We start from the raw sequence: 12255 nt of genomic DNA on the forward strand, positions 1-12255 counted from the left end.
GAAGATGTATGACAGTGTTTCCACTAGTGCCGGCGTGAAGATGTATGACAGTGTTTCCACTAGTGCCGGCGTGAAGATGTATGACAGTGTTTCCACTAGCGCCGGCGTGAAGATGTATGACAGTGTTTCCACTAGTGCCGGCGTGAAGATGTATGACAGTGTTTCCACTAGTGCCGGCGTGAAGATGTATGACAGTGTTTCCACTAGTGCCGGCGTGAAGATGTATGACAGTGTTTCCACTAGTGCCGGCGTGAAGATGTATGACAGTGTTTCCACTAGTGCCGGCGTGAAGATGTATGACAGTGTTTCCACTAGTGCCGGCGTGAAGATGTATGACAGTGTTTCCACTAGTGCCGGCGTGAAGATGTATGACAGTGTTTCCACTAGTGCCGGCGTGAAGATGTATGACAGTGTTTCCACTAGTGCCGGCGTGAAGATGTATGACAGTGTTTCCACTAGCGCCGGCGTGAAGATGTATGACAGTGTTTCCACTAGCGCCGGCGTGAAGATGTATGACAGTGTTTCCACTAGTGCCGGCGTGAAGATGTATGACAGTGTTTCCACTAGTGCCGGCGTGAAGATGTATGACAGTGTTTCCACTAGCGCCGGCGTGAAGATGTATGATAGTGTTTCCACTAGTGCCGGCGTGAAGATGTATGACAGTGTTTCCACTAGTGCCGGCGTGAAGATGTATGACAGTGTTTCCACTAGCGCCGGCGTGAAGATGTATGACAGTGTTTCCACTAGCGCCGGCGTGAAGATGTATGACAGTGTTTCCACTAGCGCCGGCGTGAAGATGTATGACAGTGTTTCCACTAGTGCCGGCGTGAAGATGTATGACAGTGTTTCCACTAGTGCCGGCGTGAAGATGTATGACAGTGTTTCCACTAGCGCCGGCGTGAAGATGTATGACAGTGTTTCCACTAGTGCCGGCGTGAAGATGTATGACAGTGTTTCCACTAGTGCCGGCGTGAAGATGTATGACAGTGTTTCCACTAGTGCCGGCGTGAAGATGTATGACAGTGTTTCCACTAGTGCCGGCGTGAAGATGTATGACAGTGTTTCCACTAGTGCCGGCGTGAAGATGTATGACAGTGTTTCCACTAGTGCCGGCGTGAAGATGTATGACAGTGTTTCCACTAGTGCCGGCGTGAAGATGTATGACAGTGTTTCCACTAGTGCCGGCGTGAAGATGTATGACAGTGTTTCCACTAGTGCCGGCGTGAAGATGTATGACAGTGTTTTCCTCTAGCGCCGGCTGTCGGCTATACAGCCGGTTACACACTAATTTTCAGATGTACTTTTTTCACTTAAATTAACTAGGCTACTTTTTACATTTCGCAAGTCAGAAAAAAAGACAACCGAGCCCTTTCCCGCTAGAATGAACGATACGCATCTTCTAGCAATCTATTGATAGGACAGGCGCCTGTCAGTCACAAAGTGTGCGATTTCAGAGAAGCACCTCTAGTTTGAAGGTCTGAAGTCTGTCCTGCCTCCTGGGTCTGTGTGTTGTGTACACTGTGGTTGCAGTCAAATGTCTTTATACGGAGGGAGAGAGCACAATGCTCCTTCATCGTCTGTGAGTCAATTTGCATGTCCCATATAATGTCGAAATCCACTTAGCCTATTGTTTTCTGGCACATTCATTTATTTTCTTTTGCTTGTTTCATATGCAGCCACGATGTGCTTGTACGTAGGCTTACTGTGCTTTGATTGACGAACAGCAAGCTTGACTAGTTTATAAATGGTGTTGAACTGACTGAATGAAGTCAATCTCATACATCCTTGCCACTCATAAATCATACAACTTAGTTATATGTCCATGGTATCACATCGGGACATGTGAGCTAAAGATCTCTTTTGTAATTTCGATATGAAGTCCATTAGGACTTGCCAGACAGTGACGTTGAAGTGAGTGACTCATCAGTAGCCTACCGAATTGCATCGGTAAGAGAGACGTTTATTTGGCTCCCTAATTTGCACACTGGTAGGCTTTTTGGCGACTATCTGCAGATAAATTATGAAAACATTCGATGAAGATGGTGAATCCTACTCACTGCAAGGGACAAAAGATAGGCTAGTTGAGAGAGAGCCTCACTCTGGTCCAAAATACGATACAAAAAAACTGATTGAATTGATTTAAAAGCTAATGTTACTTCTATGGTATTTTCAAAAATATTGATATAAAGTAGGTCTACTGTTCAACGTGTTGACAATGGAGAAGTCAACAGCTGCTTTCTGTGTAGCAAGGCTCATGATTAACACCTGCTTCATTCTTCAATCATACCTGTATTATAGATAGCTGAGAAAAGGCCTCTTAAAAGAAAGCTTGAAGCCTGTGGAAGTCAGCAGACTCTTTCAAGATTCTTTAAGAAGAAACCTGTGGATCAGTTGTTAAACAAGTCTTTTTTGGAATAAATGACATACTGCAATTCACAAAGAGTTGAAAACACTTGTTGACATTTTTTCACTAATTTAACTGATGTCATTCTATCTTCTCTTAACGTGTATGGAACTTATTTGAGCATCTTTTATTTTAGAGACCAATTTGTTCATTTGAAAAAGTGGCCATCACACAATTTATTTTGTGGCACACACACAATGTAACATTTTATTTTTTATTCAAGATCATTTAGGCAATTTACATTTTTCAGTTTTAATAAAATACATAATTCGAAGAACAAATATAATTGTGGGAAGTCATATATTGCTGTAAAATACATGAATCTCAAGAGAAGATGGGTTAAATGTTTAAAAGGTTTAATGTGCTCTTACTTAGAAAATAGTCCTGATCATATAGGCCTAGTTCGAGATGATATAAAAAAAAACAATACACTGAATTCATACATTTTCAGTCATTTAAATTGTAAACACAATACAACAACAATGTTTTCCAATCTGTGTATTTCGGATGGAATCAAAGCAATAGAATGTAACAGAGAACACCAAAATAGAGCTTGTTCGGCAAAACAATCTTAACTGGCTGGCTACTTTTTCTATTAGGCTGGGTACTCCATGTGCTTGTGGGAAACACTGGTATAATGACGATGATAACATGGCAATGATTTCTGAAGGCTGACGGTGACGCATGATGGTTGTTGGCATAGCCCTGCGTGCACAAAGGGCAACATGGAGCCCTGGCTTGGCTTGCAACTACACACGGTGAGGCTAGCAATCTCTCCCAGGCAGATACAACTGGCTCCCAGAGCAAATGACCCAAACACTTCATCACTGTCAGTGTGCATCAGCCATTAACTACTCTGTGGTTCAACACACACGCACATGCACACGTACACACATGGTCAAAGAAAAAATACACACAGACACACATGGTCAAAAGAGAGAAACACACATACAGTCACACACAGAACACACACCAGTCTATAACCATCGCCACCACAGAACACACACCAGTCTATAACCCTCGCCACCACAGAACACACACCAGTCTATAACCATCGCCACCACAGAACACACACCAGTCTATAACCCTCGCCACCACAGAACACACACCAGTCTATAACCATCGCCACCACAGAACACACACCAGTCTATAACCCTCGCCACCACAGAACACACACCAGTCTATAACCCTCGCCACCACAGAACACACACCAGTCTATAACCCTCGCCACCACAGAACACACACCAGTCTATAACCCTCGCCACCACAGAACACACACCAGTCTATAACCATCGCCACCACAGAACACACACCAGTCTATAACCCTCGCCACCACAGAACACACACCAGTCTATAACCATCGCCACCACAGAACACGCACCAGTCTATAACCATCGCCACCACAGAACACGCACCAGTCTATAACCATCGCCACCACAGAACACGCACCAGTCTATAACCATCGCCACCACAGAACACGCACCAGTCTATAACCATCGCCACCACAGAACACACACCAGTCTATAACCATCGCCACCACAGATCACACACCAGTCTATAACCATCGCCACCACAGAACACACACCAGTCTATAACCATCGCCACCACAGAACACACACCAGTCTATAACCATCGCCACCACAGAACACACACCAGTCTATAACCATCGCCACCACAGAACACACACCAGTCTATAACCATCGCCACCACAGAACACACACCAGTCTATAACCCTCGCCACCACAGAACACACACCAGTCTATAACCATCGCCACCACAGAACACGCACCAGTCTATAACCATCGCCACCACAGAACACGCACCAGTCTATAACCATCGCCACCACAGAACACGCACCAGTCTATAACCATCGCCACCACAGAACACACACCAGTCTATAACCATCGCCACCACAGAACACGCACCAGTCTATAACCATCGCCACCACAGAACACGCACCAGTCTATAACCATCGCCACCACAGAACACACACCAGTCTATAACCATCGCCACCACAGAACACACACCAGTCTATAACCATCGCCACCACAGAACACACACCAGTCTATAACCATCGCCACCACAGAACACACACCAGTCTATAACCATCGCCACCACAGATCACACACCAGTCTATAACCATCGCCACCACAGAACACACACCAGTCTATAACCATCGCCACCACAGAACACACACCAGTCTATAACCATCGCCACCACAGAACACACACCAGTCTATAACCATCGCCACCACAGAACACACACCAGTCTATAACCATCGCCACCACAAAACACCAGTGGCCAATCGCTGAGTACAGAAATAGGCTCCCACCATCAAACATAACCACAGGATCCAGTCTGGTACCATTTCTCCACCACCAGAATGTGCCCTACTTCCATCTCCAAGCATCCACAGGCACCACAAACAGGAACTATTTCATCCAACCACACAGCAGTGTGCTGGGCTTGTTTCATTGCCACACAGCCTACTGCTTCAAAGGCATGTAAACCTGCCACAAACTAGGCTACTCAGATCCGTGTGAAATTCACCTCTTTGATATTCACCACAATGTTGGCTTGTCTGAGACCTCAGGCTTCTCACTCACTGGGTATTGATGAGTCAATACCAGTCAATGTTTCCATTGAACACGGCGGTCATGTTCAGGTTTCAAGTTTTTTTTTCTTCGTCATATACACATGATATGTATGGGGTACACAGTGCAATGAAATGCTTACCTGCAGATTCACCTCTCGAAGTAGGGGGAGAAGATGCCCCTGATACCAATAGCCTAGCAAGCAGGAAGCTTCCAATGACTACTACTGGAATGAATTTACTCTATTCCATTGACTTCATAGCAAACAAAAATAATCCACTTTTTTACTGAGCTTGGTTTAACATATGTTCAGAGATTACGTTCAACCCCCCAAAAATAAATGGAAAACCCACCTTTTTTTAAATGTAGAAAATAAATAAAAATAATGCTGCGTTGAGGGTTCACTGCAGTCAGAGATTATATCATTTCCAGTTCCAGACACTAAGTTAAACTGCATATTTACAAATCAGATATCATTACGAATAACCTAGAGGGAGATTTCTCCTGCTGCATTCAAAATATTGAGTGAGAGAATAATGGCCAATGAGATTTCCAAATGCATCAACATCAAATTCCAGTTAATCATTCACCATGCCCAGTCATCGCCCTCCCCTCTTCTGACCCCCATTAAACACCATTTATTAGTGGGGGAAAAGGAAGCGTTTAATGAAATCCTCAATTGAGTGTGTAAGCAGTTAGAGGAGTCTTCTCTCCCCAGTCATGGCTTACATCTGGCGACTGATGCACTTTGCAGAAACTAAGGCGAGTCAAGCCCTTTGATTCACTGCAAGGGGAAACAATATTGCTACAATGCTACGTTTGACTACTAAAGGACTGTGAACAAATGTAGCTGGGCATGTCAGTGAATAAGCTTGTTTAAAATCCATGGGCCGAATGAATCACTAGATTAACCCCTAACATTACATGAGATCCAACAATTAATAGGATCAAGTGCGCTAAGTAAGAGCTTAAGCACATGTTAAGCAAGTTAAGTCGATACAAACAGGCGGGGAATCTAAAAAGGAATCATACTATACCTGTAATAAATGAATCCTCTCTTCTTTCTGGAAATCAGTGGTTTGTAATGCAATAACAGTAAACTCAACCACAATGACGTTCTGTCATAAAGGTCATGCCAGTCAGTTGGAGCAGAGGGGTTATCATATTATCACACAACTGAAATCCCAAGAACTGTCAGCTAATAGTGAAAAGGCAGCATGAATGAATGCCACATTTTGTTAGCAGCAGCCACAAAAGGCTCAAGTGAATTCCGACCAAATAGCATACATATTTGGGGTAGCCTATGTTTTCACACACACACACTACCACAGGATCATGCTCACACAGTCAAATAGTAACAACAACTCAAATCAGGGTTGAGGGAGAACTGATATGAAATAACCTACCAGTGCGTTCAATGTAGTCCACACACTTCTCAATGAACAAGGGGATTGGCCGGTCCGGGGTGACCAGGTTCTGTAGGGGAACACCAAAGTAGTGGCTCTCCCAATTCCTCCGTGTGGGAGGGTACAAAGGTTTTGTGGCCTTGGATTTTGGCTGTGAATTGAAGGAAAACATAATAGCATCGTTTTCAAAACAAACTACAGAAATGAAGTTCATCCTTTCAATTCTTCAAAAGATTTGTCCTTCCCCACAAGACTTAAGCTCTAATTGAAAAAGAAAGTGTAAAACACCTTGCAAGAACTTACAATTTGTTCCCAGGTTTTTTTTGTTAATGTTCTGTTGCCTGATTATCAAAGATAGCAAAATGTTCAAACAATGAGAGTATACTTAATGGCAGTGGTGCTACTGTAGTGAAAAACTATTCATGATTCTAATATATGAAGTTTGGATATTAACCAAAACATTTGTGTATGATTGTCCTGTTATGTGCAGACAAAATCATTTTACAAAATTAAGAATGAAGTAAGCTCCTTGAAATGTCATTGTGAGTGTGGACCTACTGTACAGTACTGTAGTGTAGTGAAAATGTGAAGTGGAAAGCTTTTATGTCCCAAATGTCACCCTATTCCCTATATAGTGTACTACTTTTGATCAGAGACCATAGGGCTTTGGTCAAATGTAGTGCACTATATAGGGAATAGGGTGCCATTTGGACCATAAAAGTTGTCCACTGATTCATGCCTCAGTGCACTTCCTCCACACCCTGGGAACCCTGCCTTCCTCCAAATGCCTTTAACAGACCAGACTACAACACAGTGGGATGCCCAACTCTCCTCTCACTCCTCAACAATGGCGGTCATATTTAACCGTGATTATGTTGTCATTGCTTGTGTTATATCCCATGTTAATTGCTAAGGAATGGGAGTGCATGCTTGGCCAGGAGAAAGCGATGTTGCAACATTCAACAGAAAGTACAAGTCACATTTACTCTCAGTGTGATAGTTATAGTAATCATGAGAGCAGACCATTCTGAATCTGTGTTATAGTAATCATGAATCAGAATGCCTACCTTTTTAGGTTCCTTTGTCTTTGGCGTTTTCTTCTTTTTCTTCTTCATGTCATCCTGCTCTGGATCGGAGGTGATGGCAGGGTTGTCTATCCCTCCCTTCCAGGGGTCCGCAGGGGACAGCAGGGGGTCTTCCTCGCTGCCCCGATGGGCCCTGCCCTTCTTCTTCTTCTGCATGGCCGGCCCAGACTCATCATCGCTGACGTCGGAGTGGACACGTCTGTGGTACATCTTGGTTTTGCTGAAGAGTATTTTTGAGCGGTGCTTATACTTGGAGGGCCTCCTGCTGGCCTGCGCCTTGTGGTCGAAGCCGTTCTCCTCGTCCCCGTGTAAGACGTGAAGCCCCTCAAACGAGTTGCGCATTTTGAGGGTCCTGCTGTGGGTGTCCTCCGGGACAGCGTAGATGTTGTCGGTAAAGCCCTTTGATTTCAGGAGAGTGTCTACGGGGTCTGCGTAATTGTCGGACGCCTCGACGTCTTCACCGTGGGCCATGGGGCTGCGTTGTCGTCTGTTGCTCCTCATCCCAGCCTCAATGGTCTTCAGGAGATTGGGGTCCAACTTCTTGACGTTGGGCTTGGATAGTATAGGCTTGGGTCTAACCGGGGGAGGCACTCTGTGGTTGCGCTCTTGGTCACCGACAGGTGTGCTATGGACAGGGTACTCGTTCCCCTCCAGATCGATCCTGCACTTTCCACGTTCGCTAAACGTTGGAAGAAGCTGCACGTCGTCCCCGATAGGGCTGTAAGGCGGAGGGGCCTCTGTGTCGTCCTCTGAGTCAGGGTAGTAACTGTAAGCAGGGGAATGGCTGTGGGGAGACTGGGGGAAGACATCTTCACTCGCACAGTCTCGAGAGCTGTCAAACATGAAGGCGCTCTCGATGCTGCTCTTCTTCTCTAGCACCTCGTTGAAGAACGGCGTGAAGACTTCCGTCTGACGATGGTACTGAGACAGAGAGTAGAGAGCTGTGAATTTGGCGGTTATCTCTGTAGCGATGTGCTCCCCTTCAGTCATGAGGTCTTTGATTGGGTCATTCTCAAAGAAGTCTGCTTGACTGTCTGTGACGGCCACCATTTGAACAGGAATGACATCTTGGACCTCTGCCAGGAAAGCTCTGAGCATCGCCATGGAGGACTTGCGTTTTGCTGAGTAGACCAGGATGTATCCATGGACGAGCTCGTCCTTCCTGATTCCGATGGAGGAGTGGTAGGAGAGGACAGTGACCTGTATTCTTCTGCGACTGTCGCCGATGATTTTGTTGAGGATCAGAGTGTTACTTTGGCCAGGTTGCCCAGCGCTGCAGGAATGTGAATCCAGGAAAGGTGAGAGAATGAGGTCTACGCTAAATGGATCCCCACACACGGCACACATAACAATCCTCAAGTCTGTCTCTGACATGTCTTTGATGGACGGCAGAGGGCTCATCACATCAAAGTTGTGCTTTAGTCCTTCTAATACTCCTCTGAGAGCCTGTTTAATTTGGAACTCGTTAAACTTCCGTGGAAAGGTAGCAGAAGGTATATCTACAAAGGTGCACTGTAGCTTATTTGCAAGCTGTTGGCCCTGATGCCTTAAGATAGGCATATTTTTGCAAACACTGTCTCTCTGGTTTGCTAGGATTAGAATGAATGGCAATGGTGGAGCGTATCTCTCCCTCCTGTTCTGTGCAATCTCTGCCCTGATTCGCCCTACGCAGTCGCCAATACAATTTAGCGACTCTATGGAGCTGAAGACACAGAAGATTCCATGAGGTTTGAAGGTCGACGCCCACGTATGGCTAAAGAGCAATGTTGAATTGACATCAACAGGCAGAAGCTCCAGTTCATATATTTTCCCATCCAGGGTGTACTCATCGTCTGTGGACTGGGCTCGGATTTCATTTGCAAGTTCTTGTGCGAGACCCTCCCTTCCCAAGAGACACAAATTGACTTTATCAATGTTGGCACTGTTATAGTAGAGATTAGAGCGACCATGGTCCAGCTGAACTAGCCTGTTAGCCAGTACCTGCTCGACATTTATGTCAACGCAGCTCTGTCCACTCAGACACGTCTCCTTTGTGGGGTGGTAGACGAACCCGATGTGCTTGAGAAGAAGCGACTCCCTGTCCGGGGCCAGTTTCTGCAAGGCTCTGTATCTGGGCTCCTCGTTGAGCACAGTGTGGATCTCGCTCATTTTGTCACAGCTTGGGGTGGCGTTTAAATCAAGGTCATAAAACAGCTCTGCGTGTTCAAAAAGCATTTCCTGAAATTCCTCTTTGGCCCTTTCAACTATTTCCTGCTGATGCTGGCTGTAAACATCCCTGCGATCAGATTCACTGATATACTTGTAGGCCTCGTCCTCCATGACAAAACACATGACCTCTTCCCAGGGTTGTCCAGGGCTGATGAAATGGACTCTATCCAATGTCTTCTTGAATCTATTCTTCATTTCTAACCGTATTTTCTCTGAGAACAGATGCTGGACATGGTTCTGAAAAATCTTCTCCCCTTCCAACGTTTTGAGGAGATCAAAGGGCACTCTTCTGTCGTTGACTTTGTCAATTTGGTCCGTCTCATCCCACGGAGTGTGTTCCAGCACCACAAACCAGAAATGAAACTCAGCCCTGCTCTTCAAGATACTTTGAGCCTCCGACCAGCTCAGGTTCTCGAGTTCTTCCAAGTTGTTGAGCAAGTTATTGAGAATTTTTGGCAGGCTCGAGAAGTATTCTGCCCTCCTTTTCCTGATATGTTCCTGCTTCAGCTGTTCGATGTGCTTGTTGAGGGTGTTTCTAGCTTTTCGGGTGCCTTCCAAGTTGATGTATTCCTCATAGTCAGGGTGGTTTTTCAACATGTTACTCACTGTTTTCCAACTTGTGTGATAATCTCTGACGGTTTGTACAATCCTCTTTTCAAACTTGTCGGACACTGTGGCTACTAACTGTCGCTGAACTTTATAGGCCTCCAAATAAGGAATGATTTTGGGTTTGCCTCGTGGTTTGTCCATCTGCTGGGTCAACGCGTTAAAACAGAGGTCTACATTGATTCTAGATCGAGCTGACGTTTCTACCACCAGGAGGTTCTTTTTGCTTGCAGCGAACACCTGAAGGTCCCTTAGATACTGCTCCATGCACTCGTCACATTTAGTTGCAGCAATGACAATGGGCTTTTTCGATTTGACCATTTGAGAATAAAGGCTGTTGACAAATTTCATCTGATCCTCAAATTTCCTATTGCAGCCTTTGCTCACGTCTATGCACAATAAAAAACCGTCAATGTTCAGTTTCCCATCGGCCATCTGCTTCTGATCAAAATCCTGTTCCAGGCCAAGCTGGTCGGTGCAAATGTACATCAGCTTCTCAGCAGACTGTAGCTTGGAGGCTGCAGCCCTTTTACTATAGGGCTGCAGGTTTGTGCTGCGATGTGGCAAGAAAGTCTGATCATCAATGAACTCCGTTTGTTCAATGATTTGAATTTTACACTCGAGCCCGTCATCGCTTCGGTGTGGCACTTCACCCCAGTAGAGGAAGTGATCATTGTTCACCACGCGACCTCCAAAGTCAATTGTGCTCAACACAGAAGTGTGCTCAGTGTAGTAGCCGTCAGCGTTGGAACACACATATCTGTTGCATAGGCAGGACTTGCCCACGCCACAGTTGCCCTTCTCCTTCTCTGTCCCTGAGAGGCCAACAACACTGACAGCATATGTTGGGGGGCGTGCCTCCTTGTTCTTGGCCATTATATTCCCCCTGTCATTGCTTTATCAATTTCAAGAAAAGTTTCTACCAGCACAGCTATCATTCCACTCCAATTGGTTAGATAGGGTGGTGGTGCACATTCATGGCTTTCTCCCTTTAGTGGTGAATCCCTCTATCCTCCTAGATCCTCGAGCTGGGATAGGGCAGCTGGTTCTCCATTATTATGACCTCCCTGAAAAAGAAAGTGTATAATTGAACTACACATACATAGGAACACAAAAAACAGATCATATAGGCCTAATATGGTCTACGTACCAAATGGCACCCTATTCCCTTTATAGTGAACAACTTTTGCAAACAGTCCACAGGACTAATGATACAATCTGAACAGTTACAGTAGACTATTTCCACTCTAGAGACTGTCATCCATATGAGGCAATAACCTACAACAGAGGTTAACCTGCAAAAAAAATGTGATAACCTGCAAATAAAAATGTTGATAAATCCTGTACTGTCTGTAGGAGTGTAACAAAAAAGTTCCTTGTTCAGTGTCAGTGACTCTTTTCATGAGTAATCCCCCCCCCCCCCCCACACACAGATATTAGCCATTCCATTTAAAAAAACTAATTTTATCAAATTTGTGCAGAAGATAAAAAATGTTATGCAACTTCAGACTTGGAGGCAGTGACCTACAAATAACGAAAAAAGCATAGAGAGACAAGATCATAATTTAGTTATTTATCAAATCCCAGAAACCTACTATTCCTCATCATTCAATATGGATTATATTTCAGTTTACTCCAGCAATACTTTTGTTGCAGATGTTACTAGAGAACTATTGCACCTGTCATCATTGAACCTTTTGACAACAATACTGGCTATTTTTTGCACTTCGCATGTTCGTCACCTAAGAATCATGCAACACACCCCATCATGACATCTTACAAAGCAAACAGTCCAGTTTTGACGTCCGATTTATAATACTGTAGTTACACCGGTCCCACGCTTCTAGTATTAAAGAGGAATTTAGCTATTGCATAACTACTGGATTTTTTGTTATTATCGAGATGTGTGACTAGTAACGTTACTGCCCAGGTGAGAAGGTAGCCCATCACTA

At 44.9% G+C, this 12255-nt stretch overlaps 1 protein-coding gene and 1 long non-coding RNA gene across 2 annotated transcripts in view; one reads left to right on the forward strand and one right to left on the reverse strand.

The window, feature by feature from the left end:
* LOC139563861 (rho GTPase-activating protein 5-like) overlaps nucleotides 1–12255 on the reverse strand; it is a 75502-nt gene that overhangs the window by 62220 nt on the left and 1027 nt on the right. The window contains exons 2-3 of the mRNA XM_071382819.1: nucleotides 7472–11370; nucleotides 6405–6555 (exon numbers count right to left, since the gene is read on the reverse strand). Coding sequence (XP_071238920.1) covers nucleotides 6405–6555; nucleotides 7472–11179 — 3859 coding nt within the window. The 5' untranslated portion in view covers nucleotides 11180–11370. The remainder of the gene's footprint in view (nucleotides 1–6404; nucleotides 6556–7471; nucleotides 11371–12255) is intronic.
* Nucleotides 1–12255, forward strand: part of LOC139563862 (uncharacterized) — a 32942-nt gene that overhangs the window by 14598 nt on the left and 6089 nt on the right. The gene's annotated exons all lie outside the window — the stretch shown is intronic.

This window comes from Salvelinus alpinus, chromosome 34, assembly GCF_045679555.1.
Source record: "Salvelinus alpinus chromosome 34, SLU_Salpinus.1, whole genome shotgun sequence".
NCBI classification, from domain to species: Eukaryota; Metazoa; Chordata; class Actinopteri; order Salmoniformes; family Salmonidae; genus Salvelinus; species Salvelinus alpinus.